The sequence below is a fragment of the Bufo gargarizans genome, chromosome 5, assembly GCF_014858855.1.
Source record: "Bufo gargarizans isolate SCDJY-AF-19 chromosome 5, ASM1485885v1, whole genome shotgun sequence".
Lineage (NCBI taxonomy): Eukaryota > Metazoa > Chordata > Amphibia > Anura > Bufonidae > Bufo > Bufo gargarizans.
The window spans coordinates 345880015-345906792 of NC_058084.1; the positions used below are offsets into that span (position 1 = coordinate 345880015).

The 26778-nt window shown below is 41.2% G+C and overlaps 1 protein-coding gene across 3 annotated transcripts in view; it reads right to left on the reverse strand.

Annotated features, from left to right (window-relative positions):
* CREB5 (cAMP responsive element binding protein 5) overlaps positions 1–26778 on the reverse strand; it is a 506504-nt gene that overhangs the window by 151196 nt on the left and 328530 nt on the right. Inside the window, exon 1 of one of the 3 annotated variants that reach the window (XM_044293079.1) lies at positions 24957–25024. The exons of the other annotated variants lie outside the window; for them this stretch is intronic. Coding sequence (XP_044149014.1) covers positions 24957–24967 — 11 coding nt within the window. The 5' untranslated portion in view covers positions 24968–25024. Of the gene's footprint in view, positions 1–24956; positions 25025–26778 lie in introns of those variants that run through there. 3 annotated transcript variants of the gene reach the window in all.

Below are 26778 nucleotides of genomic sequence, written 5' to 3' on the forward strand. Positions count from 1 at the left end.
GTCTTCAAACAGCATAAGAGACTGCTGCATAACTTGAGGCTGAGACAGTTTCCCTGGTATGCATGGGGGTGATGTGACAGACTGATGGGGTTGGTTTTCAGGCTCCATCTGTGCGCTTTCTGCAGAAGACTGGGTGGGAGATAATGTGAACGTGCTGGATCCACTGTCGGCCACCCAATTGACTAATGCCTGTACCTGCTCAGGCCTTACCATCCTTAGAACGGCATTGGGCCCCACCATATATCGCTGTAAATTCTGGCGGCTACTGGGACCTGAGGTAGTTGGTACACTAGGACGTGTGGATGTGGCAGAACGGCCACGTCCTCTCCCAGCACCAGAGGGTCCACTAACACCACCACGACCATGTCCACGTCCGCGTCCCTTACTAGATGTTTTTCTCATTGTTATGGTTCACCACAACAACAAATATATTATTTGGCCCAATGTATTGTATTCAAATTCAGCGGGATATAAATTTGAGGCCTAGTATTTAGGCGCTGGGTGACCGGTATGGATTTAGTGACAGAATTAGACTTGGAAATGCACAGAAGCGTGTGTGTGTGAAGTTATTCTGAATGACCCAATGTGCACCTTGAATATTATATACCCTTTTAGGGATAGATTTCAAATAGCTCTGATATAGCAGAAACCACTAAATTATGAAATTGCTAAATTGGGAATTGTATTTCAACCCAGAACAAAAAATGTGCTTTGACGGACACTAAATAACTTTCCCAGCCACAACAGGACAGCGTTAACGAGAGATTTAGCAGGATATAAATTTGAGGCCTAGTATTTAGGCGCTGGGTGACCGGTATGGATTTAGTGACAGAATTAGACTTGGAAATGCACAGAAGCGTGTGTGTGTGAAGTTATTCTGAATGACCCAATGTGCACCTTGAATATTATATACCCTTTTAGGGATAGATTTCAAATAGCTCTGATATAGCAGAAACCACTAAATTATGAAATTGCTAAATTGGGAATTGTATTTCAACGCAGAACAAAAAATGTGCTTTGACGGACACTAAATAACTTTCCCAGCCACAACAGGACAGCGTTAACGAGAGATTTAGCAGGATATAAATTTGAGGCCTAGTATTTAGGCGCTGGGTGACAGGTATGGGTTTAGTGACAGAATTAGACTTAGAAATACACAGTAGCGGGTGTGTGTGAAGTTATTCTGAATGACCCAATGTGCACCTTGAATATTATATACCCTTTTAGGGATAGATTTCAAATAGCTCTGATATAGCAGAAACCACTAAATTATGAAATTGCTAAATTGGGAATTGTATTTCAACCCAGAACAAAAAATGTGCTTTGACGGACACTAAATAACTTTCCCAGCCACAACAGGACAGCGTTAACGAGAGATTTAGCAGGATATAAATTTGAGGCCTAGTATTTAGGCGCTGGGTGACAGGTATGGGTTTAGTGACAGAATTAGACTTGGAAATACACAGTAGCGGGTGTGTGTGAAGTTATTCTGAATGACCCAATGTGCACCTTGAATATTATATACCCTTTTAGGGATAGATTTCAAATAGCTCTGATATAGCAGAAACCACTAAATTATGAAATTGCTAAATTGGGAATTGTATTTCAACCCAGAACAAAAAATGTGCTTTGACGGACACTAAATAACTTTCCCAGCCACAACAGGACAGCGCTAACGAGAGATTTAGCAGGATATAAATTTGAGGCCTAGTATTTAGGCGCTGGGTGACAGGTATGGGTTTAGTGACAGAATTAGACTTAGAAATACACAGTAGCGGGTGTGTGTGAAGTTATTCTGAATGACCCAATGTGCACCTTGAATATTATATACCCTTTTAGGGATAGATTTCAAATAGCTCTGATATAGCAGAAACCACTAAATTATGAAATTGCTAAATTGGGAATTGTATTTCAACGCAGAACAAAAAATGTGCTTTGACGGACACTAAATAACTTTCCCAGCCACAACAGGACAGCGTTAACGAGAGATTTAGCAGGATATAAATTTGAGGCCTAGTATTTAGGCGCTGGGTGACAGGTATGGGTTTAGTGACAGAATTAGACTTAGAAATACACAGTAGCGGGTGTGTGTGAAGTTATTCTGAATGACCCAATGTGCACCTTGAATATTATATACCCTTTTAGGGATAGATTTCAAATAGCTCTGATATAGCAGAAACCACTAAATTATGAAATTGCTAAATTGGGAATTGTATTTCAACCCAGAACAAAAAATGTGCTTTGACGGACACTAAATAACTTTCCCAGCCACAACAGGACAGCGTTAACGAGAGATTTAGCAGGATATAAATTTGAGGCCTAGTATTTAGGCGCTGGGTGACAGGTATGGGTTTAGTGACAGAATTAGACTTGGAAATACACAGTAGCGGGTGTGTGTGAAGTTATTCTGAATGACCCAATGTGCACCTTGAATATTATATACCCTTTTAGGGATAGATTTCAAATAGCTCTGATATAGCAGAAACCACTAAATTATGAAATTGCTAAATTGGGAATTGTATTTCAACCCAGAACAAGAAATGTGCTTGAACGGACACTAAATAACTCGCCCAGCTACAGCACTAAGGACAGATTTAGCTGGATATAAATTTGAGGCCTAGTATTTAGGCGCTGGGTGACAGGTATGGGTTTAGTGACAGAATTAGACTTGGAAATGCACAGTAGCGGGTGTGTGAAGTTATTCTGAATGTCCCTATGTGCACCTTCAATATGATCTACCCTTTTAGGGATAGATTTCAAATAGCTCTGATATAGCAGAAACCACTAAATTATGAAATTGCTAAATTGGGAATTGTATTTCAACCCAGAACAAGAAATGTGCTTGAACGGACACTAAATAACTCGCCCAGCTACAGCACTAAGGACAGATTTAGCTGGATATAAATTTGAGGCCTAGTATTTAGGCGCTGGGTGACAGGTATGGGTTTAGTGACAGAATTAGACTTGGAAATACACAGTAGCGGGTGTGTGTGAAGTTATTCTGAATGACCCAATGTGCACCTTGAATATTATATACCCTTTTAGGGATAGATTTCAAATAGCTCTGATATAGCAGAAACCACTAAATTATGAAATTGCTAAATTGGGAATTGTATTTCAACCCAGAACAAGAAATGTGCTTGAACGGACACTAAATAACTCGCCCAGCTACAGCACTAACGACAGATTTAGCTGGATATGAATTTGAGGCCTAGTATTTAGGCGCTGGGTGACAGGTATGGGTTTAGTGACAGAATTAGACTTGGAAATACACAGTAGCGGGTGTGTGTGAAGTTATTCTGAATGACCCAATGTGCACCTTGAATATTATATACCCTTTTAGGGATAGATTTCAAATAGCTCTGATATAGCAGAAACCACTAAATTATGAAATTGCTAAATTGGGAATTGTATTTCAACCCAGAACAAGAAATGTGCTTGAACGGACACTAAATAACTCGCCCAGCTACAGCACTAAGGACAGATTTAGCTGGATATAAATTTGAGGCCTAGTATTTAGGCGCTGGGTGACAGGTATGGGTTTAGTGACAGAATTAGACTTGGAAATGCACAGTAGCGGGTGTGTGAAGTTATTCTGAATGTCCCTATGTGCACCTTCAATATGATCTACCCTTTTAGGGATAGATTTCAAATAGCTCTGATTTAGCAGAAACCACTAAATTATGAAATTGCTAAATTGGGAATTGTATTTCAACCCAGAACAAGAAATGTGCTTGAACGGACACTAAATAACTCGCCCAGCTACAGCACTAAGGACAGATTTAGCTGGATATAAATTTGAGGCCTAGTATTTAGGCGCTGGGTGACAGGTATGGGTTTAGTGACAGAATTAGACTTGGAAATGCACAGTAGCGGGTGTGTGAAGTTATTCTGAATGTCCCTATGTGCACCTTCAATATGATCTACCCTTTTAGGGATAGATTTCAAATAGCTCTGATATAGCAGAAACCACTAAATTATGAAATTGCTAAATTGGGAATTGTATTTCAACCCAGAACAAGAAATGTGCTTGAACGGACACTAAATAACTCGCCCAGCTACAGCACTAACGACAGATTTAGCTGGATATGAATTTGAGGCCTAGTATTTAGGCGCTGGGTGACAGGTATGGGTTTAGTGACAGAATTAGACTTGGAAATGCACAGTAGCGGGTGTGTGAAGTTATTCTGAATGACCCTATGTGCACCTTGAATATTATATACCCTTTTAGGGATAGATTTCAAATAGCTCTGATACAGCAGAAACCACTAAATTTTTAAATTGCTAAATTGGGAATTGTATTTCAACCCAGAACAAAAAATGTGCTTTGACGGACACTAAATAACTTTCCCAGCCACAACAGGACAGCGGTAACGAGAGATTTAGCGGGATATAAATTTGAGGCCTAGTATTTAGGCGCTGGGTGACCGGTATGGATTTAGTGACAGAATTAGACTGGGATATGGCCAAAAAATAACCACACTATTGCTGGTTAAATGCACTTGGTGATGGGCGCAGCTTGCCCCTGATGTAGTATATGGCCAAAAAATGAACAGACTATTGCTGGTTAAATGCACTTGGTGTCACAGCTTGACCAACCACACTACTGAGGGTTAAATGCACTTGGTGACGGGCGCAGCTTGCCCCTGATGTAGTATATGGCCAAAAAATGAACAGACTATTGCTGGTTAAATGCACTTGGTGACGGGCGCAGCTTGCCCCTGATTTAGTATATGGCCAAAAAATGAACAGACTATTGCTGGTTAAATGCACTTGGTGTGATAGCTTGACCAACCACACTACTGAGGGTTAAATGCACTTGGTGACGGGCGCAGCTTGCCCCTGATGTAGTATATGGCCAAAAAATAAACAGACTATTGCTGGTTAAATGCACTTGGTGTGACAGCTTCACCCTGATGTAGGCTTTAGCCAAAAAACAAACGCACCATTGAGGGTTAAATGCACTTGGTGACAGGCGCAGCTTGCCCCTGATGTAGTATATGGCCAAAAAATAAACAGACTATTGCTGGTTAAATGCACTTGGTGTGACAGCTTCACCCTGATGTAGGCTTTAGCCAAAAAACAACCACACCATTGAGGGTTAAATGCACTTGGTCGCAGCTTGTGCTGGCGCACCACAAGACACAAAATGGCCGCCGATCACCCCAGAAAAATGTGACTGACAAACGGTCTGGGCAGCCTAAAAACAGTGAGCAATTGAGGATCAGCAGCTCAATGATCCACAGCTGCAGATCGATCAGTTAATCAAGTCCTTTGGAGGAGTTAATCTGCCTAATCTCGCCCTACTGTCGCAGCCGCAACCTCTCCCTACGCTAATCAGAGCAGAGTGACGGGCGGCGCTATGTGACTCCAGCTTAAATAGAGGCTGGGTCACATGGTGCTCTGGCCAATCACAGCCATGCCAATAGAAGGCATGGCTGTGATGGCCTCTTGGGGCAAGTAGTATGACGCTTGTTGATTGGCTGCTTTGCAGCCTTTCAAAAAGGGCCAAGAAAGCGTCACAAAAGCGCGAAGAAAGCGACGAACACCGAACCCGAACCCGGACTTTTACGAAAATGTCCGGGTTCGGGTCCGTGTCACGGACACCCCAAAATTCGGTACGAACCCGAACTATACAGTTCGAGTTCGCTCATCCCTAGATATGACCCAAGGTGGTGTGTTCTTGCCTTCACACGGCCCTCACCATTGGCTCGTGTTACACTATTGGCTCACCTATAGGGTAAGCTATTCTCCTGCAAGCTTGATTTTACATATCTGGGGTGAAAGAAATAACCAAACCAACAAACTGGTCTCCCACCTACACTAACCCATGTAGTCTACATGTTATGGGCTAGAACTAAATCAACTCTATCATTTCTTAAAGGGAACCTATCACCACAAACTGCAGTGCAATCTGCAGGCAGCTTGTTATAGAGCAGGAGGAGCTGAGCAGATTCATATATAGTTTTATGGGAAAAGATTCAGCAAATCAAATATACATTTATATGTAATTTTTTTCTGAACTTAAGTCCGCCCCCGTTCACTTCTATCAGTGACGATACACACTAAGGCCCCTTGCAGACGAGCGTGAGCGGATTAGGTCCGCATGCGTTCAGGGTGCGTTCAGGAAAACTCTCACCATTTCGCAAGCAAGTCCATTCAGTTTAGTATGCGATCGCGCTCAGTTGTTATCGCGCGGGTGCAATATGATTTAATGCGTTTTGCACGCGCTTGATAAAAAACTAAAGGTATACAAACAACATCTCTTAGCAACCATCCGTGAAAAACTCTCACGCATCCCCATTCATTTCTATTTGGTCCTGCGTTGCGTGAAAATCACAAAATATGGCTACATGCACACGACCGTGCAGTTTTTTGCAGAACTGGAACTGGTGGCCATTGATATAACTGCCTATTCTTGCCCGTTTCGCGGACAATAATAGGACATGTTATATTTTTTTTTGCGGTGCCGCGGAATAGAGCAACGGAATGCAGGACAGCACACGGAGTGCTGTCAGCATCATTTGCGGCCCCATTGAAGTGAATGGGTCTGCATCCGAGCCCCCAAAACGGCGGCTCGGATGCGACCGAAACAACGGCCGTGTGCATGAGGCCTATAGAGCATGCTGCGATTTTCACACAACGCACAAGTGATGCGTGAAAACCAACGCTCATGTACACAGACCCATTGAAATGAATGGGTCCGGATTCCGTGCGGGCGCAATGCGTTCGCATCACTCATTGCACCCACGCGGAATACTTGCTCGTGTGAAAGGGGCCTTTACGCAGGCTGAGAATACCAACGATAATAGCTAACAGGCACTCATAGGCATTCTCGTTAGCGATTATCTAGCAGTGTAAACTACTTATAACACCTCCCCTGGGACGACAGAGCAGCAGATTGTCGGGAAGGAAGCGTCCCTTCCTGACAATCTGCTGCTCGCTGGTTGAGGAGACCTATGAACGCTCATTAGCTGTTATCTTTAGGATTTTGGCCCGTTTAAAGGACCCTTACACAGATAATGCAATCACTGATAACACCGCCCCGTGTACAGATGAAGTCAGAAAAAGCTGAGATTTAAATGTATAAATTACAAGTTTAACTGAATATTTTCCCACAAAACTACAGTATATATCATTCTGCTCAGCTCCTCCTGCTCGATAACACGCTGCCTGCAGATTGCACTGCATTTCATGGTGACAGGTCCTCTTTAGTAGAATAAATTGTAAAATTTGTAAGCATTCCCTTTATATTTATTGAGTTATATGGATAACTAAGTATACTGAAGAGCATAAGACAACAAGGGGGTAAGATTAAAGTATTTAAAAGCAAAAAACTTAATTATGACTCAACTCAGCGAAGCCAAAAACAGAAGTGATTTATAAAGTTGCATAATCATACAATAAAATATAAGTGCTGGCCTTAAACCATCTGCACATTAATCCAGTATGACAGTACCTCTTGCTTCCATCTGCATAGCACAATGTGACCATACAGTGGAATCGTAATAGCTTTTTTAACTAAAACGATGTGAATTTTGTTGAATCTCTTAAAATGAGACCCGAGAAGGATTAATGTAAAGGTTAATACTTCTCTTAAAATTATATCAGTCACCTGGGAAAATCCATAAGACATTGTGTGAGTGCTTAAAATGTCCCAGCATGTAATGAAAAAAGAGTTACTCTATTTAAAGTGACTCCGCTTCTTGCAAGTAACTATAGTGAATGTGTTAATGACCACAGCAAGCCATTCCCAACGTATCTGACGTTAAAAAGAAACACAATAATAAACTATTAAGCTTCGTCCACATATAGCAGTGCATTCTGCTTTCTAACTTGTATTTTTTCTATTGGAAATTATGAAGAAAATATATAGGAAAGTTTTCTCAAAAAAAATATAAAAAATAATGTTAAAATCATATGGGGCAAGGCAAGGACTACTGCCCACCGTCTGGTATCCCACCTGTATTGAGATATTGCTCTGTTCACTATGTACAGACTGATTTTATAGTGTTAGACATCACTGTGTGTAAAATCATTATGTACTTCTCTGTATTGTGACATCACTTTGTGCATTGTGCTTGTAGTATGACATCATTTTGTATATTATCACTGTACTGTGACATGACAGTGTGTATAGTATCTGTAGCATCATCTCTCTCCTGTGACATGGCTGTGTGCATTTAGGCTGTGTTGTTAAATCATGATGTATTGTTATCCCTGTACAGTGACATCATTGTATGTATAATCCCTGTTCTGTGACATCACTATGTGTGTTATCCGTGTACTGATATCATTGTATTTATAATCCCTGTTCTGTGACATCACTATGTGCATTATCCGTGTACTGACATCACTGTATGTATAATCCCTGTTCTGTGACATCACTATGTGTATTATCCGTGTACTGACATCACTGTATGTATAATCCCTGTTCTGTGACATCACTATGTGTATTATCCGTGTACTGACATCATTGTATGTATAATCCCTGTTCTGTGACATCACTATGTTTATTATCCGTGTACTGACATCATTGTATGTATAATCCCTGTTCTGTGACATCACTATGTGTATTATCCATGTACTGACATCATTGTATGTATAATCCCTGTTCTGTGACATCACTATGTGTATTATCCGTGTACTGACATCATTGTATGTATAATCCCTGTTCTGTGACATCACTATGTGTATTATCCATGTACTGACATCATTGTATGTATAATCCCTTTTCTGTGACATCACTATGTGTATTATCCGTGTACTGACATCATTGTATGTATAATCCCTGTTCTGTGACATCACTATGTGTATTATCCGTGTACTGACATAATTGTATGTATAATCCCTGTTCTGTGACATCAGTGCATATTTTATTCCTGTACTGTGACATTATTGCTTTAATATTATTTTGTCCATCTGTCCTGTGACGTCACAGATGCTACTCTTAGGGTACTTTCACACTAGCGTTATTCTTTTCCGGTATTGAAATCCGGTAAAGGTTCTCAATACCGGAAAAAAAAAAAAACGCATCCGTTTTGTCCCAATGCATTCTGAATGGAAAGCAATCTGTTCAGTATGCATCAGGATGTCTTGCGTTCCGTCACCTGTACGGTACCTGACATTTTTTTCCGGCTAAAATCCCGGGAACACTACCGCACTTGCCGGATACGGCATTAATTTCCATTGATATGTATTAATGCCGGATCGGTTTTCCGGTCTGCGCATGCGCAGTTCTTTCTAGCTTTAATAAGTATAAATACTGGATCCGTTATTCCCGATGATACCGGAAAGACGGATATGGTATTTCAATGAATAAGTCTAACGGATCCGGGAAAAAAAGATATCCATTTGCATACGGATTTCCAGATCCAACGGAACTGCCTGCCGGATCCTCACAATGCCAGTGTGAAAGTACCCTAAAGCTTATGGTAAAAATGTTAGAGAAACCATAGCATATCAGTGGCAAGTCTACTTATAAAAAGCACAGCACAGAATGGGGGATATTTAATGTAGGGCTACGCCAACAGAAAATTCACTAATTTAGTTTCAAGCACTGGTCTGCAGCAACATATTAGATTTTTTGGGCTTTTTCTGACATACAGTACTTGCCTCTTTTCCAAAAAGTGAGCTTGGTTTTGGTGAAAGGATGTAGGTCTTTGGGGGGGGGGGAACCTCCATGGCCTAACTCACTTAACATTACATCAGAAATCTACTCTAGACAGCAGAACATGTGACAACTTTATTAAGAGGCGTGCACCTCCTAATAAAAGAGCTGACTCGTCCTCTTTCAGGCTTTTAACTAAAGACTGTTGTGTGAAACGCAGGTCTTAGTAAATAGCCCCCATTGTCGGCTGCACATTCACCACATCTGAACATAGAGTCTAAAGCTGGCCATCCACATTAGGCTAACTTCATAATTCAGTTACTTGGTCAGTTATTTCCATCAGTTAGGGCTCATACACACGACCGGTGGTGTCCGTGCCCGGTCCGCAATACGGTAATGGGCAGCACATGTTCGTGTGAATGAGCCCTTATTGTGAGCCTAAACCAGTAATAAAATCAGGTATAATGTAAAGATTTCCTCCTATTCTGTGTTTTTGCCCCGCACCGAGTTTTGGCTCACAATAACTGATGGAAATAAGTGCGACTCTTCCCGTGATGGCAGATATTTGGGGAGATCAGGATTTCAACTAAGTGCCCCTTCTTGTTCTCAGGAAGATAAGCGTCGTTCTCCCCCTCTTCCTACTAAGAACACATGATGATCCTAAATATCTATGGGAGGATCAGAAGTGGTAGCTGTTGGCCAAACAAAAGTGGTGACCGGTATCGCATGTGAATGGCTGGCCCAAGTATTCCAAAATTAGTCGTCATCAGTAGACTATGGGTCAGTAAAATATCACAAAGTGATTAACTTGAAGCATATAAGCTGCACACAGGCATTGAGTATTCCACAAGTAGTAATGAAACCTTTAAAGAGGCTCTGTCAGCAGGATCAACCCTACTAACACTGCCTGATAGGGCTGATCCTGCTCATTAACTGGTGGCAATGCCGACATTTAAAAATTCAGACGCCGTGGTCAATCCTGAACATAGCATCTGAATCCTGAAAACCCGGAAACTCGGGTCCGTTTTATGGTATAGGGAACGCAGTAAAAACAAAAAAACTAAAAATTGTGTGGAAATCCTTTTTTCTTCCAATTTCACCCTATTTATAAAATTTCCGCTTCCCACCACATTTTATGCAACCGTAAATAGTACCATTAGAAAGGGCATCTCGCGCCGCCAAAAAATAAAAATAAAAAAAGCCATCATACAGCTATGTGAACAGAAAAATCAAAAAGTTATGGCTTTGGGAGAGCTGGGAGTAAAAAAACAAAAAACAGGAACATCTTTCAGTCAAAAAAGGGTTAAGAAATAAGTCTTTATTCTCAGGATCACTGTAAACAATTTTCACAAGACAGCAAGACAGGTATCATTTTAACCACCTGGATCAGCCCTACCGTGCAATATGGCTGGTTAATGGGGTTGATCCTGCAGACAGGAGTTCTTTACCGATTTCATCGTTTTATTATGGCAATAAAACCTATACAGCCATTTTTGAATGGATTTATTTTACATGTAGATCTCTTTATATTTGTACCCATGTGTATGAAATATTAATAAAATGCTTTGGGAATATGCGGGACTCCAGCCTGTGTCACTTGGCGTAAGTCAAACAAGAGTTATCAGCATCTTGAAGGACTAAACCTCAGCTCTGCTGAAACAATAAACCTCTCACCCCCATGCTTTATCTCGCTGTCTGCCAGCTCTCTGCTGACTTATGTTTAAGGATACCGGCATATGTTTTAGGAAGAGATAGAAGAAATAAGGGAAATATGCTGGGATTACCGTAAACTGCAAACTGCTGGCAAAATGTTTAGGTTTCTTTTGGTCTGGAGCCAGAGTATTATTTTTTTTGTCTGGAAATGAACACCACATTTTTATTAAGTTACACCTATCTCTTTTATTTGAAACATACTTTACATACTTGGCTTGGCGCTAGGAAGAAATATGATAATGCATTTCATAAGCCGGGTAAATAAACAAGGGGGATGATGTAAAGACGCAGGTTGATGCGTTGGGAATTCGGTCTCTATGTGTATCTCCTTACATTTTTTTATTACTGATGAGGCTAGACTGATAACATTTAGTGAATTCAGATATTTCCAATTGCTAAAAGGTGTCTGTCAGCAGTAGCGTTGGGCGAATCGAAGTTAAACAAATTGACTTTCATCCAAACTTCCTCGCGCTCCGTGGTAACAAATACATTTTTCATGAAATTGCAGTTAAAAAAAAAACAAAAAACATAATAATAAACAATAATGGCCGGCTCACAGTAATTTGCATATAATTACACCATTTCATAATCTATTAAAATACACCTATAGAAACTAAAACACATAATTTCATAAAACATATAATTCCAAAGCGCATGATTTAAAAAGCACAATTCATCTCATCTAATTCATGAACCAAGTCCCTTTGAATGCGGAGCTCACGCATATAGTTCGATAAAAATATGCACGTAAAAAATAATTGATATAAAGCACAGTTTTCTTGTTGATTTCTTAACTCCGGACTTGTGTTTTTTTTTTCTTTTTAGTCCTTATTTGGTTATAAATAACGACTAAAAAGACTAAAAAGAATAAACACACGTCTGGAGTTAAGAAATCAACAAGGAAACTGTGCTTTATATAATTTTTTTATGTACACATTTAAAGGGGTCATCCCATCGCTAGGATATGCCCCCATTGTGTGATAGGTGTGGGCCCCACCTCTAGGACCCACACCTACAAGGAGGACGGAGCCGGGGAGAGTTGTGGCTGGAGGACCTCTGGTTTCCCGGGGTCCGTCCACCACCAGGCACAGCTCCGCGCCTCTCCCATTGAAGTGAATGGGAGTGCACCGCACATGCCAGCGCTCGGCTATTTTCGGCGGCTCCATAGAAATGAATGGAGGGCGGCTGCGCATGAGCAGTGCGCCCTCCTCAATTTTCTCCGCCCTGTTCTCGTAGGTGCAGGTCCCAGAGGTGGGAGCAGCACCTATCAGACAATAGGGGCATAGCCTAGCGATATGCCCCCATTGTCTAATATGGGAATACCCCTTTAACTATATGCGTGAGCTCCGCATTTAAAGGGACTTGGTTCATGAATTAGATTAGATGAATTGTGATTTTTAAATCATGTGCTTTTGAATTATATGTTTTATGAAATTATGAGTTTTAGTTTCTATAGGTGTATTTTAATGGATTATTACATGGTGTAATTATATGCAAATTACTGTGAGCCGGCCATTATTGTTTATTATTATTATCATTTTGGGTTATACTGAGAGGTGGTCAGTAGGCTGGGCTCCAGAACAAACGGTGAGCTCCCTCTAAAATATTAAGAAAACAAGCTAAATCGTGCGCGTGCTGACGAGTGAAGTCACCACTGGGGATGGGCGAAGTGAGCTTCGGATCCTACATCCGAAGTCGCTACGCTCGAAACTTCGGTTTAATGCTGTACGACGAGGCAAAGTCAGGTATTTGATTTTTATATTGAAAAATAATTTTAAAACTTGGATCCAAACTCGGCTTTAGCTCCGAGGTACCAGTCGGAACCAAGGCCAAGTTCAGATCCAAGTTTAAAATGGTTTTTCAGTTACAAAATATAATACCAACGTTTTTCACGAAAGTCTTGCAAGACATCCCTAGTCACCACGTCATCATGCTGGCCAGGCACGGTGATGTCATCAGTGATGATGTCACCACATACGCCCGGCATGATGATGTCATCACGTCAGCGCAAGAGATTTGGCGCGTTTTCTTCAATAAAGATGGCTGCAATGGCTTCTCCAAGAGCAAATGGATGAGATGAGAATGTATTTTTTCTAACTCCTGATTAACCCCTGAAAGGCCTCAATGTGACTGTCAGATGCTGCGATCAGCGTTGAATACGGCATCTGAGGGGTTCAATGACGGTGGACGGCATAGAGGAGCACACAGAAGTGAGTAAGGGATGAAGGCCTGAATGTGGATAGAGATAGATACAGATGTAGCAGGGTTAACAGTAACAGTCAGAATATGTTAACTAGATGTGATAACTCACCAAGTGTGACTGTTACCTCTGCTACATCTGTAGATACTATAGATAGATAGATAGATAGATAGATAGATACAAATAGTTAGAAAGATAGCTAGACACATAATGGATAGACTGAGACTTGCATTAGAGGATTCCGGCAGGTACCGGAACTGCCTGCCAGATCCAAAAATCCGTATGCAAACGGATAGCATTTGTTTCCGGATCCAGATGCGGATCCGGCTGACAAATGCATTGCAATACTGGATCTGTCTCTCCAGTGTCATCCAGAAAAACAGATCCAGTATTTATTTATTTTCACATTTTTAAAGGTCTGCGCATGCGCAGACCGGGAAGCCGGATCCAGTTTTCCGGAACACTTGGTACCGGATCTCGCATTAATAGATTTCAGTGGCAAGTGTTCAGGATTCTTGGCCGGAGAGAAAACTGCAGCATGCTGCAGTATTTTCTACGGCCAAAAAACTTAAGAGGGACTGAACTGACGCATCCTGAACGGAATACTCTCCATTCAGAATGCATTAGGATAAAACTGAAGCGTTTTTTTTCTGGTATTGAGTCCCTGTGACGGAACTCAATACCGGAAAACTTTAACGCTAGTATGAAAGTAGCCTTACAGCTTATCATGGTGCAAATGATAATATCTAGTCATAGCCACTTCAATGACCTAGTCTCTGGGTGAATTCCTAGGGGCAATGAGGGTGTATAGAGCAGAGGGCATCCTTCCTCTATGTCACAATCTGCACCTTCTTCACTTACCGTTGTACTTTGCCACCTTTGAGTCTGGAACTGGCAGTAAAAGTTGTATATAGACACCCACACCTCACCCTTCAATACTGCACTTACTTTATCCACAAACTTTCAACATTTTTGAACCAGAATCATCATTTAAGGAAAAAATCCTTCCCTTCCGGAGTTGACCTTTAGACTATAGATAGACCAGTTAGTAAACCATTAAACTAATCACTAAATATTTAAGAGAGGATATAAAGGGAACTTGTTCCACACAGAAGCACAGTTCCAGGAGCTACGTGCCTGGCAGGGCAAGGATGTCATTGACTCATTTGATCTCCAGTAGCTATCAGGGGATAGAATTCCACCTCTGCTTCAGACAAATGTCCAGTGCATGGTAGGAACACTCACATCTTCTGGGTTAATCGTGATGTGGAATATCTAGGTGTGTCATGCAACACCGTGAGGAAGTCAAATAAAGCTCCAAGATTTGGACTTTCCTTGGTATTACGTCTATATGTGGCCAAAGAAGTGAGGTTTCTATAAGTACTGAAGACAGAAATAATTTGGCAGATTAAATCCATTGCATTTTGTTGGGGTCATGTTTATGGGATCTAAACTAGCCAACTGTATAATCAAAAACTCCTTTCTTTATACTGTACTTATTATTAGACTTGTACGTCAGGAGACTGAGGCATCAAGTAGGCTTACAGGGAAGCAAATGTAGAAATTCCACATTTAAGTGATTCCAGAAATATACACGTAGATTTATCAAAGTTGAATTGATGTTTCGAAAAAATCTGTACTATTTTATATATCTCCTTAATCCCAATCTCTAGTGCCCATACCATATTAACATAGTACCCACTCCACAGTGGCAGCCATAGTCTTCTGTAGGCTAACTAGCACAACTGTATTGGTCTGTATGGTCATATCCACATATGATTTTGAGTATGATGCTCATGTTTTATACTAGATATATATTTGGGTGCAACCAGCCAAACATCTCAATGAGCGACCAGCCAACCATTTCAACTGACTGTATCAATGTGTATGGTGCTGTCCCAACTCTCCTTCAACAGCAGACGTTGAGGGAAAGAAGGATCGGGCAGTTGGATTTCAACTAAACTATCTTGCAGCTCTCAAGGGAGTTGCCTCCAAAAGTGTCTAGATTTTTTCCCCTCTGCTTATAGACAACATATACATGTTTTAACCGTGCACGTAAATGGGGAGGGGAGGGGGGGGGGGGGGGGCACAAGAGCTATCTAAAGTGTATGATTAGGTTTAGTCTACCTATAAAAAGGCCCTGTTTATATGTGTCATTGAAGGGGTTGCCCAAGAATGTATTATTAATGGCCTATGTTCAGGATAGGTCATCAATCATTAATATATAATCAGTAAGGGTCTAGCACATGACACAACCGCCTATCACCGGTTGTGGGGTGGCTTGTGGGTCCCTCCTAGAACTGTACAGCTCCATCCACTTTATAGTGGATCAAGCTGGTTACTGCAGTGCTGCTCACATTCCATTCAATGGGAGCAGCCAGGGGAGGACTAGCCATAGACCCTACTGGAAAATTTCCCTAGGGCCACCAAATCCCTCCTCTTGGCCAGCAGCCAGGTATATAAAGATCTGATGTCCTCAGCATTAATTAATGTAGGAGCACCAGGTACTTATGCACCTGGCCAGCAGCTGCAGGGGCCCTCTTGAATTCAACTGTATTGCCGTCCTCAGGACGATGATACGGTTTCATACTGTGGAGCAGGTGTCTGTATTTTGTGCTGTACTGTGGTATTTGGTTCTGCTGGGGTGGTATTTTGTTTTCCACTACAGTTTTGCTGGCCCTGCCTACTTCTGTTGTCCCTGCCTACATGTGTTGGCCCTACTTACGCACTTGTGTTGCCCCACCTACTGTCAGTTTGGACTAACCTACAACATGGTGCTGCTTTTAGGCTTTTTCCAGGACCCCTGGGAGCAGCACTGCAATAACCAGCTCTTTCCACTTTCCACAATGGATGGATCTGTTTATTTCTGGTGCTGACTTCCAGCAGTGGTGCCCCTTCCATGCCGATCAGATATTGATGGCCCATCCTGAGTATAGGGTATCAATAGTGGACAAATCCTTTAAAGATATTTGCATTTCCTAACTATTGGCTAGATGTACGCATTACCAGCATTTTACATTCCAGGCATACAGTATGTATATGTGAGACCAAGAAGAATGTTTAAGACTCAACCCGACAGATGAGGCTTCAGCTTTATATCATGGACATCATACAGAAAAGGTGAACACAATGAAGAATTACACCTCTAGTAAAAAACATAATGTGTTCAACATGTTCTTAATATATCATGTGCATATTATTGGCCTTCAGTGTAGATCCACATAAGTGAATTTTACATAGCTGTCTCAAAGGCACATCCATAACCTGGCAAAAAAACAATAGGCCGTAAATCATTTGATGCACAGCTAGAACCTGCGCACATCAGCAGTTTATTTCCTCTGTTTTCAGCTGCCTGTGAGTGGATGTTGAAAGGCTTTGGATTACACAACTTCTGTGACGAATACTTGTTAATGATCTAATGGAGCAGTAATAGACATTACTACCATTGTTTCCACTGGTGCAACAACAACTTTTGACTTGAGGGCAGCATACCACTACGGTACTCTGACTGGTATAAATAGACTGGTGAGGTGCCCGATCATACCAAGCTCATCACAGACCTGGGATAATGCAATGGCATATATTCAGTCGGAAACTATGGGACCCCCTTGGACCACTGAAACTATCATGGTCCCCTCTGATACTACAGAAGTGACGGTATTGCGTAATTACAGATGTCTCTCCATCATCTAAGGCCCTCAGCAGTTTGCTGAAGAAGATGGCTGCTGGAAAGGGTGTAATTACCAGCCAGTGAAGCAAGAACTAATATTACTATGGCACCCATTATCTAAATGGGCCCGTCTTCACTCTTACATGGTGAAGGGTTACCCAATTACACCGTGAAAAGAGCCTTTGAGGCATGGAGATGTTTCTGTGGCTAAAGAAGAGGAAGTGTAAAGACTGTGAAAAAGACAAGAAAAAGTCAAAAGATCAAAAGGACATAGAGATAAATGTAGGGATCACATTTCCTCACTCAATGGTAAAGGTAGCCAGCAACAAATAATCTCTCCCTCTCTCTCTGAAGGACCAAATATCTCCAAGGTCACGACAAAAGCGGCCTTTTCATTGTAGTGGCCAAATTGTAATATTATATTTGCCCTGCGGTGTTACAGCAGAGCAGGAAAACCTGTTATCAGCTAGTTTTAGGGGATACGTCTAACTAGAAGCGATTGTTCAAAGCACACAAGGACATGTATCTTAGGACCAGATGTGATATGGCGGTCATGGGGGTTATAGCTGTTTTTTTTAAAGATTGGTAAAAATTGATTGCTTGTTGTTGATGGCTTTCCAATGCATCTTGAACACATCTTGGCCACATGAGCAAGGCTAATATCACACAAGTGTGTTCAGTCTGGGAAACATGTCCTGTGTGGTAGGTGCCTGACCTGAACGGAGCACAGTACAGTAGATCCATGGTCAAGCAGGAACTCACAGCATTGTAAGTCATATTTATGCTGTGAGTTCTGGTCAGAGGAGCAAAGCTACTCTGTGTGCATTCCGTTTCCGTATGTCCGTTCTGCCAAAAAAATAGAACATGTCCTGTGTGGTAGGTGCCTGACCTGCCCGGAGCACAGTACAGTAGATCCATAGTCAAGCAGGAACTCACAGCATTATAAGTCATATTTATGCTGTGAGTTCTGGTCAGAGGAGCAAAGCTACTCCGTGTGCATTCCGTTTCCGTATGTCCGTTCTGCCAAAAAATAGAACATGTCCTATTATTGTCTGCATTACGGACAAGGATAGGAATGTTTAATTGGGGCCATCTGTTCCGTTCCACATATTTTTAGCGGATCAGTTTTTTACGAACTGCAAAATATATACAGTCTTGTGGATGAGCCCTAAGACTGGTGTAACGTGACTGTATGTTGCTTCATCTACAATATGTATGAATTAGAGACCGGGGAATTGCTAAGGCTGATGCCATGGTACATTTTGAGTACGTGTATACATGACAATGTAACCCACTAATAATATACAGTGACGTTTAAAGTTGATTCAGGAGTCTGGAAATGTTGTACGGGACAAGAAGAATGATTGGCAGCCATATTGGTGTTCTCTCAGCTTTTAAGCAACAGATAAATATGTCAGGATAAGGCTACTTTCACACTCGCGCTTTGGCTTTCCGTTTGTGAGATCCGTTCAGGGATCTCACAAGCGGTCCAAAACGGATACGTTTGGCCCTAATGCATTCTGAATGGTAAAGGATCCGCTCAGAATGCATCAGTTTGCCTCCGATCAGTCTTTATTCTGCTCTGGAGGCGGACACCAGACGCTGCCTGCATGCGTTTTCTCAGACACAATCTGTCACAATAGAAAACTGATCCGTCTCCCATTGACTTTCAATGGAGTTCATGACGGATCCGTCTTGGCTATGTTACAGATAATACAACCGGATCCATTCATGACGGATGCATGCAGTTGTATTATTGTAACGGATCCGTTTTTGCAGATCCATGACGGATCCGCCCAAAACACGAGTGTGAAAGTAGCCTAATTGAGGATTGAATTTAGAGAGGACTTAGGGGGAAATTGATCAAACTATCTAACGCTATCTAGCAACCAATCACAGGTCATGTCATAACAGAGATACAAAAGGCATTGTATCAACTTTTATAAAATAAAAAAGGAAAAACATAAAGAAATGTAAGAAAAAGAAAGACAAGCGTGCATACATGATTGTGTTCAGAGCGGCTTGTGTCCTCAGCTGACTGGCCTACTATGTATAGTGTGTACAGTGCACATCACACGCATACCTTCAATGTTTTTATGTATTGCTTGAATGCAACCAAGTATTTTACTACTGGAAATCCCGGATAAGGTATCCAAACAAAAGCTTTGTTTTACAGTAACACTTGAAATAACGTCGGTGTCGTTTCAGTATTAATAAACATAATCCACATCTTCTGTATAGTGAATTGGAAAGAGCTGATCATACAGTGATTGAGCAATAACATGTTTTATATAAGAACATTTCCAGTATACTAAATACAAAGTACTAATTAAAACTAATTTATGTAGGGTATATGGAAAGTTTGCAAATGTATATTATGTTAAACCAAAGTAAATAAAAACAAATGCACAATTAAAAGTTGAAGTTTAACAATATAATTACATACAAACAATAAAGTCTAAATGAAATAAAAACAGATGTAGCAGAGCTGAGTTTATCCTTTTACTCATTAGGCCTGCACTTTTACAGTAAGATGATGTGATACTCTAGCATTAGGGGTTTGACAAACTTGGCTCCAGGACATATGACTAATTATACTCTGCTACATCAGTACTGTATACGCGACTTTGTAACGGTTTTGTAACTTTTTGAGAAGAAGTTTTTGTCCCAATCAGCCATATACAGTATGTCTGATAGGTGCAGCAGGTCCGTATGCTTGACTACTTTTGAAACTTCCATAGAAGTGAATGGAGAGAGCCACACATGCAGGACCATCTCTCTATTCAAAGCTGCAGCAAGAGGGGGTCAGGAGACTGCGATTTTGGAGGTACCAGAGGTTATCCTGTGGCTATGTCATACATGCAATAAACTAGCATCTAGTTACACACTACTTTTACTGCAATAGATACACAGAGTTTACAGTATTGGAAGTGGGTATAATCACACCATGCGGTCAAAGAAAATGCTGCCGCATTTCTGCTTGAGGCGGCGACATTTTCCTATAATGGTAATCACAGCAGAAAAAAAGCATGATCTGCCCGCACTGTGTGAATGCACCTTTAGGCTACCTGCACATGTTGCGGATTCTCACGGCGTAATATTGTTCCAGCAAAGTGTGTGAGACTAGACAAATCACGTGTACACGCTATCTTTTCCTTCTGTGCAGAAATTGAGCTGCCATGTGGATTTTGATATCTGCAGCATGTCAATTCTTTGAGCAGATTTAACCCTTTCCAATGCAAGGGTGAGATCTGAGGCAAACCGTAATCAAATCCGCACCAAAAAACGCAAGTCACACGGGGATGCGGATTTGGGGTGGAAACGGACAGAAATCCAGCTGTGTGCTGGCAGGCTTACCTTAGTTACATTAGTATTTTGTTGCAGAAATCTCCGCTACTGAAAATCAGTTCCATTCATTGGAATGGGCGGCAGATCCATGGATTTCTGCAAACCACATTCAGGTGAATGGAACTGATTTACAGTTGTGGAAATTTCTACAACAAAATCCGTAGCGCGGGAAGGCACCTTTAGGCCCCTTTCACACGGGCGAGAATTCCGCGCGGGTGCAATGCGTGAGGTGAACGCATTGCACCCGCACTGAATCCGGACTCATTCACTTCAATGGGGCTGTGCAGATGAGCGGTGATTTTCACGCATCACTTGTGCATTGCGTGAAAATCGCTGCATGTTCTATATTCTGCGTTTTTCACGCAACGCAGGCCCCATAGAAAAGAATGGTTCTGCGTGAAAATCGCATCGCATCCGCAAACAAGTGCAGATGCAGTAGATTTTCATGCACTTGATTGCGCAGCCGGCATCGTCTTCTTTCTTCTTCTTTCAGGACCTGCAAAAGGACCTTTGATGATGTCACCACGCTCACCACGTGGTGAGCGCGATTACGTCATAAAAGGTCCTTTTGCAGGTCCAGAAAGAAGAAGAAAGAAGACTATTCTTTTTTAACCCCTCAAGCAACATTTTACTAAGCATTCTGTATTAAGAATGCTATTATTGTCCCTTATAACCATGTTATAAAAAGTCTGGGTTCTGGCCTGGGTACCACATGTAGTTTTTTCTCAAGCGCGTGCAAAAGCATTGCAGTTGCGCAGAAAAAACTGAACATCGCTGCAATTGCGTGCCTACTCGCGCAGTTTTCCCGCAATGCACACGCGACGTTTACGGAGCAAACCATGTGAAACAAGCCTTAGGGTTATATGCACTCAGCAGTTAAGTTTACCTGGATTTTTCTATGTGGATTTTGGTGAGCATTTCGAATGTCTGCACCAAACTACTCCATTTTGACATAGATTTGGCCCAGATTTCACTCTTTGTGTTGCAAATGGCAAAATTTGCACTGAAAATCTGCACAAAAATGTATATGCTGCGGATTTTAAAACCAGTTCAATGTATGCGCTTAAACAGATCGTGCTGGTGCTGTATTAGGGCAAAGACGGATCCGCAAAAAATACGGAAGACGTCCTTGTGCATTCCGTATTTTGCAGAACGGAACAGCTGGCCCCTAATAGAACAGTCCTATCCTTGTCCGTAATGCGGACAATAATAGGACATGTTCAATTTTTTGCGAAACGGAACTACGGACATACGGAAAAGGAATGCACATGGAGTAACTTCTGAGTTTTTGCGGACCGCAAAAAAAATTCCGGAACGGACATGGAAAGGAAAATACGTTTGTGTGCTTGAGCCCTCACACTGTGGATTTTCCACACATAAATCAGTGCTTGTAATACGTACTGTGTGCACATGGCCTTACACTGATAACTTGGAAAAGTTTCCAGAAGTTAATATTTTAGCAGAACTGTATTATTAATTTACATTTTCGAGTGACTGCAATATTTTAAGTACAGTACGGACATGAAGGATCAGGCTTTACTGCAGCATAGAATACAAAGGGAAAGGTAAAGGGGGTCTCTTCTGCTCCCACAATACACCATTTTTATTAACATAAGAAGTTGAACCAATAGAAGGTGTTTAGCGTTTACCGGTGTATGTTAGCACATTACACGTCCATTAGCAACTACTGCATGGACAATATTCTGTAATCCTGTAATTCACCACTTTTACTAATTGGTTTTATTAGATGGATGAAAAAGTTTGAAAATCTGAGGGAAGTCCCAAATATTATGTTTTCCTACAGTGTAACATACATACAAATGCAGATTTGTATTGTAATATGCCAATACAGCACAATTTTTAAATTCAACATGCAGCGTGTGGTCTCGTAGGAATATTATAGAGACATTTTTCCGGTGTGTAGAAGATATTCAATGCAAAACAGATTGTCGGTTATATGCCAGGAATACTCTTTACTATATAATAATAATAATAATTATTATTATTATTATTATTATAATAATATAAAATATAACTCTATATAGACTACATCTATCACACATGTAGGGGTATAGTCACAAGTGGCAGAAGTGCTTCAGTGATGGAGAACACATTCAGGACCTCAGTGAGGTGGTTTCTGTCGCCTGTGAATGGATTTTTGAGAAGACCATTCAGATGAGGGGGACAATCACAGAAATTTCTGCAACAAATCTCCCATCTATAAGAACATGCAAACAATCATAGCGTCATTATAACAAATAGAATATACGTAATTTTTTTCCTTGGTGCGTTTGCCAAGGGAATTTAATATGCTAAACCTACATATTTTTTTATTGTTTTTAGTAAAATGTATTATATTCTTATATTCATTTCTTGATCTTTTTTTTAGATACAATCAATTTTTATCAGTATTAGATGCAATAAACTAAACAATCTATAGTCCTTCTACCCTTTATGTTCCATAGGTTATAAGTGCAAGTTTGCATTGATGTATGTCTTTTTAAATGTTTTTATGTGGCACGATACTTTTTGTAAAGAATACCACTTTTATACCTGCACATTTCTTGCATTAAGAGAGGCCAGTTTAGAACGAACAGCTGTATTACAAAAACGGAATATTCACAAAAAGTACATTTATTCCAGAATTACTGTGAGCGGAGACGAGCAGCACGAGAATGAAAAGTTTGATTTAACAAGTCTTGGTTCTGATCTTTATAATCATATGCACTTACAATTTCCAGCCCCTAAGGCATATCTATTCAAGTACTGTGATTTACTTAAGTGTACTGGTCCAAGGACTTTCGACTTTACACTTTACACCTCTGCTGTTTCCGATGGGTCTGAACAAGTTTCTTGCAGGAGACGGTGTCATGACACGGACCCTGGCTGCAGAATCATGAGCAATGAATGGGTTTCTTGCCTATCTGTCAATACACTTCCTTCTCTACAAGCTGTGCTCTTGTCAGGCCAGCAAGACATCTCGCAGATGAGCTTCGAGGAATTCAGCCACTGTCTGCAGAAACCACTTCATTGCATTCACAACACAGCCCAGCTTTATCCTGATTTGCTGCGAGCCAATGTGAGTGACATTTTTACACTGATTTCCTTCTACCAAACTGCTGAAAAGTACAGAAAAAAAAAAAGAAGCAAAGTAAAAAAAATCAAGAACCTGATCGACGGGAAAGAAGCAAGACGCAGGGTTGTCCTCCTGCCAGTTACAACAGGTTTTATGTAGCACCGAGTTCCATACATCTACCAGGGCTAAACTTCTAAATTATTTTTGGAGCTTCATTACAGATGATAACATCTACATTCAGATCATCTAGCGGGTAACGTCCCAACGAGTTGTTCCTACTGACAAACTCAACTAAGAACGCCAAACAACTTCCCCATTCTCGATACACAGCGAATCATTTCTATCATTTCCAATCACGGGATGGACGGCGTTAGCAGCGATAATGGATTCCATCGTCAGATTGGGATTACGACAAATTACGTCTGCATACATTAAGCACCAGCCACCAAATTAGCACCAAGACTGCGCACACGTACCACAGTCAATGAGGTGTGCAGAGCGTAATGCTGGCTGCCGCTTACGACTCAGGTGAGTCATTGTTTAGCTGAAGAAAAGTTTCTCCTCGGTGAAAAACTGAATTCCAGGATTAGAACAGGGAACTAAAAGCAGCCTGAGAGTGGAAACCCGAGACCACATTGTCATTGTGAGATCAGGATGTCTCCGGTGGATCGAGGCTCCTTCCAATAACTACAAATGATGGCTAAATCTTTTGCAGGAAGGTCATTTTCTAATTAACTAGTTAAACTTTCGCCTTCTCCCCTCCGTGATGTTCCGATAAGGTGAACGGCTTTCTTAACTATTCCATATTGGTTGCAGTAAATAATTTGCAGCTGTGATAACATCCCCAATCTTTTGCTGTTTTTTCACCCCAAAACCAACAATATAACATGGCTTTTCCTAATAACAGATAAAAAGAAGGCGTCTGCAAATAATTAGCGATGGCAGCCTAAAGCCAGTTCATGTTCATGATCCTGATAATAAACTATGGCCCCCAGGAGGACAGGTAACTACTTTGTAGCTCTGACCCTTTTCACTCTCACATTACTTAACTGGGCTACGGAGCCAACATTACATCACTTACGTAGCATTGGTCCCTTCTCATTAACCCACTAATGACTACTCATCTCTTGGTTGGAATGCACAAGGTCTCCACTGCTGCTCAGTCAGGGCTCTACCTCCTCCTCCTGCTGCTCCTCATCCTCAACAACAATAAAGAAACTCCTAGCAAAGTGCCCACAGAAATGTCACTTGAGTCATACAGCGCACACCTAGGCATATTCTCAAACAGACAAGAAATATTCATAACTTGAAAAATTTTTGGGAAAAAAGAGCAACTAACCTCATGGACATCACTGATTCTGTATTCCCTGCTGAGGAGCAGAACACGAGAGCCCTGGAATGAGTGTATGTAGAACCAGAGCCAAAGCTTAACTAGCCTGTGTGAGTCATATCCTTCCCATTTGATTCCCCTCCAGATGGTGATGTAATGCTCTGGCCCTCTCAGCTCACTCTCTCTCTCTCCGTGCACACACCAACCCCTCCTTCTCATTTTAGCTCAGTGCTGGTGAAGTCACCATTTAATTCTGGCAGAGCTGCAACGAAAAAAACTTTAACGTAACCAAAACAGCCCAAGGCGAAGTTCCAAACTTGGTGGTGCAATTGCCATTGACAACAGGATAAACATTAGGGGAAACAGTGCCACAAAAGCCAAGCAGTTGTCAAACGCATCACACTGAAAAGGTCTTCACAATGATCACTGGTCGAGAAGGAGAACGTCTAGCAGGCACCTGATGGAGACTACTGTAGTCAATGTCATGGGCTTGCTTACTTTTCAGTGAAGTCTTTGGGTATATAATTCATTTCTACTACAAACTTAGCATAATGAATGATATAAATGATGGCTGAAGAGACTCCAGGTCTGTAGACACCTGTGTATAAGTTTAAAATGTAGTAGTGAATAAGCTTAAGGCTACATGCACACGAACGATGTTAGTTTCCGTTCCGGTTTTTTTTTTGCGGATAGGATGCGGACCCATTCATTTCAATCACACTGTGTGATGTCCGCATCAGTATGTCCGTTCCGTTGCCCTGCACATAAAAATAGTGCATGTCCTATTTTTTTCTAGTTTGCGGACAAGGATAGGCATTATTACAATGGATCCGCAAAAAAAACGGATACGCAAAAACAATAGATGCCATACGGAACGTCATCAGTTTTTTTTTTTGCGGGTTCGCAATTTGCGGACTGCAAAGCACATACGGTCGTGTGCATGTAGCCTAAAGGGGTTCGCCAAGTTGTAGGCAATCAATATGTATTAGAGATAGGCAAATTGATTCCACAGATTCGGAATTCGTTCCAAATTTCCCCAGAAATTTGGATTATAAGTTTCTCTCTTTCCCTCTCAGAATTTATGTTTTTTACTCTGATTTTTGGGAGAGAAAAGAGTCCTGGGAGACCTTAGAGTGTTATGTACCAATTTTCAGGTAAATTAGAGCATATTTGATTCAATGTTTTTTATTTTTAATTTGGCAAATCAGAAACAAAACAAATCCGCCCATCTCTAATATGACCTGACAAAGGAGTTCAAGGATCTTCCAAGTCATCCTGATCATCCCTTGAGTTTGTCCAGAGCCGCGCAGCAAGTCCCTTTTTTGTTTTTTCATTATCTATCTTCTTCATAATACTGTGACTCCCTGACATCACTTGGAGTACACCCGGGATAAGGACGTGGCTGCAGGAAAGCATATATACAAGCTGCATAAGGTGTTGTGACTTCATCACAACTCTAAAAGATCAGCACCTTTTTTTCATCATGTCGACTGAAAATAAGTAACGATAATACATCAGAGGCGCTGCAGTTTCTTTTTTTCTCTGACTTTCTATAATGTACTTTTTTTTATAAATGATTCACAATTTTTAAGATCTCTGCTTGCTAAAAAGGGTGAAGAGTTAAAAAATTTATAGTATAGTAAATATAGTAAGATGTAGTGCAAGTTGCATTATTTACTATATATATAAAGCTATGCGACGGAGATGTGTTGCACTGCGTGAGGCAAATGGTGGCCACACCAGATACTGACTGGTTTTCTGACCCACCCCCTGTAAGGCAAAACTGTGCACATTTCCGAGTGTCCTTTTATTGTGGGCAGTCTAAGGCACA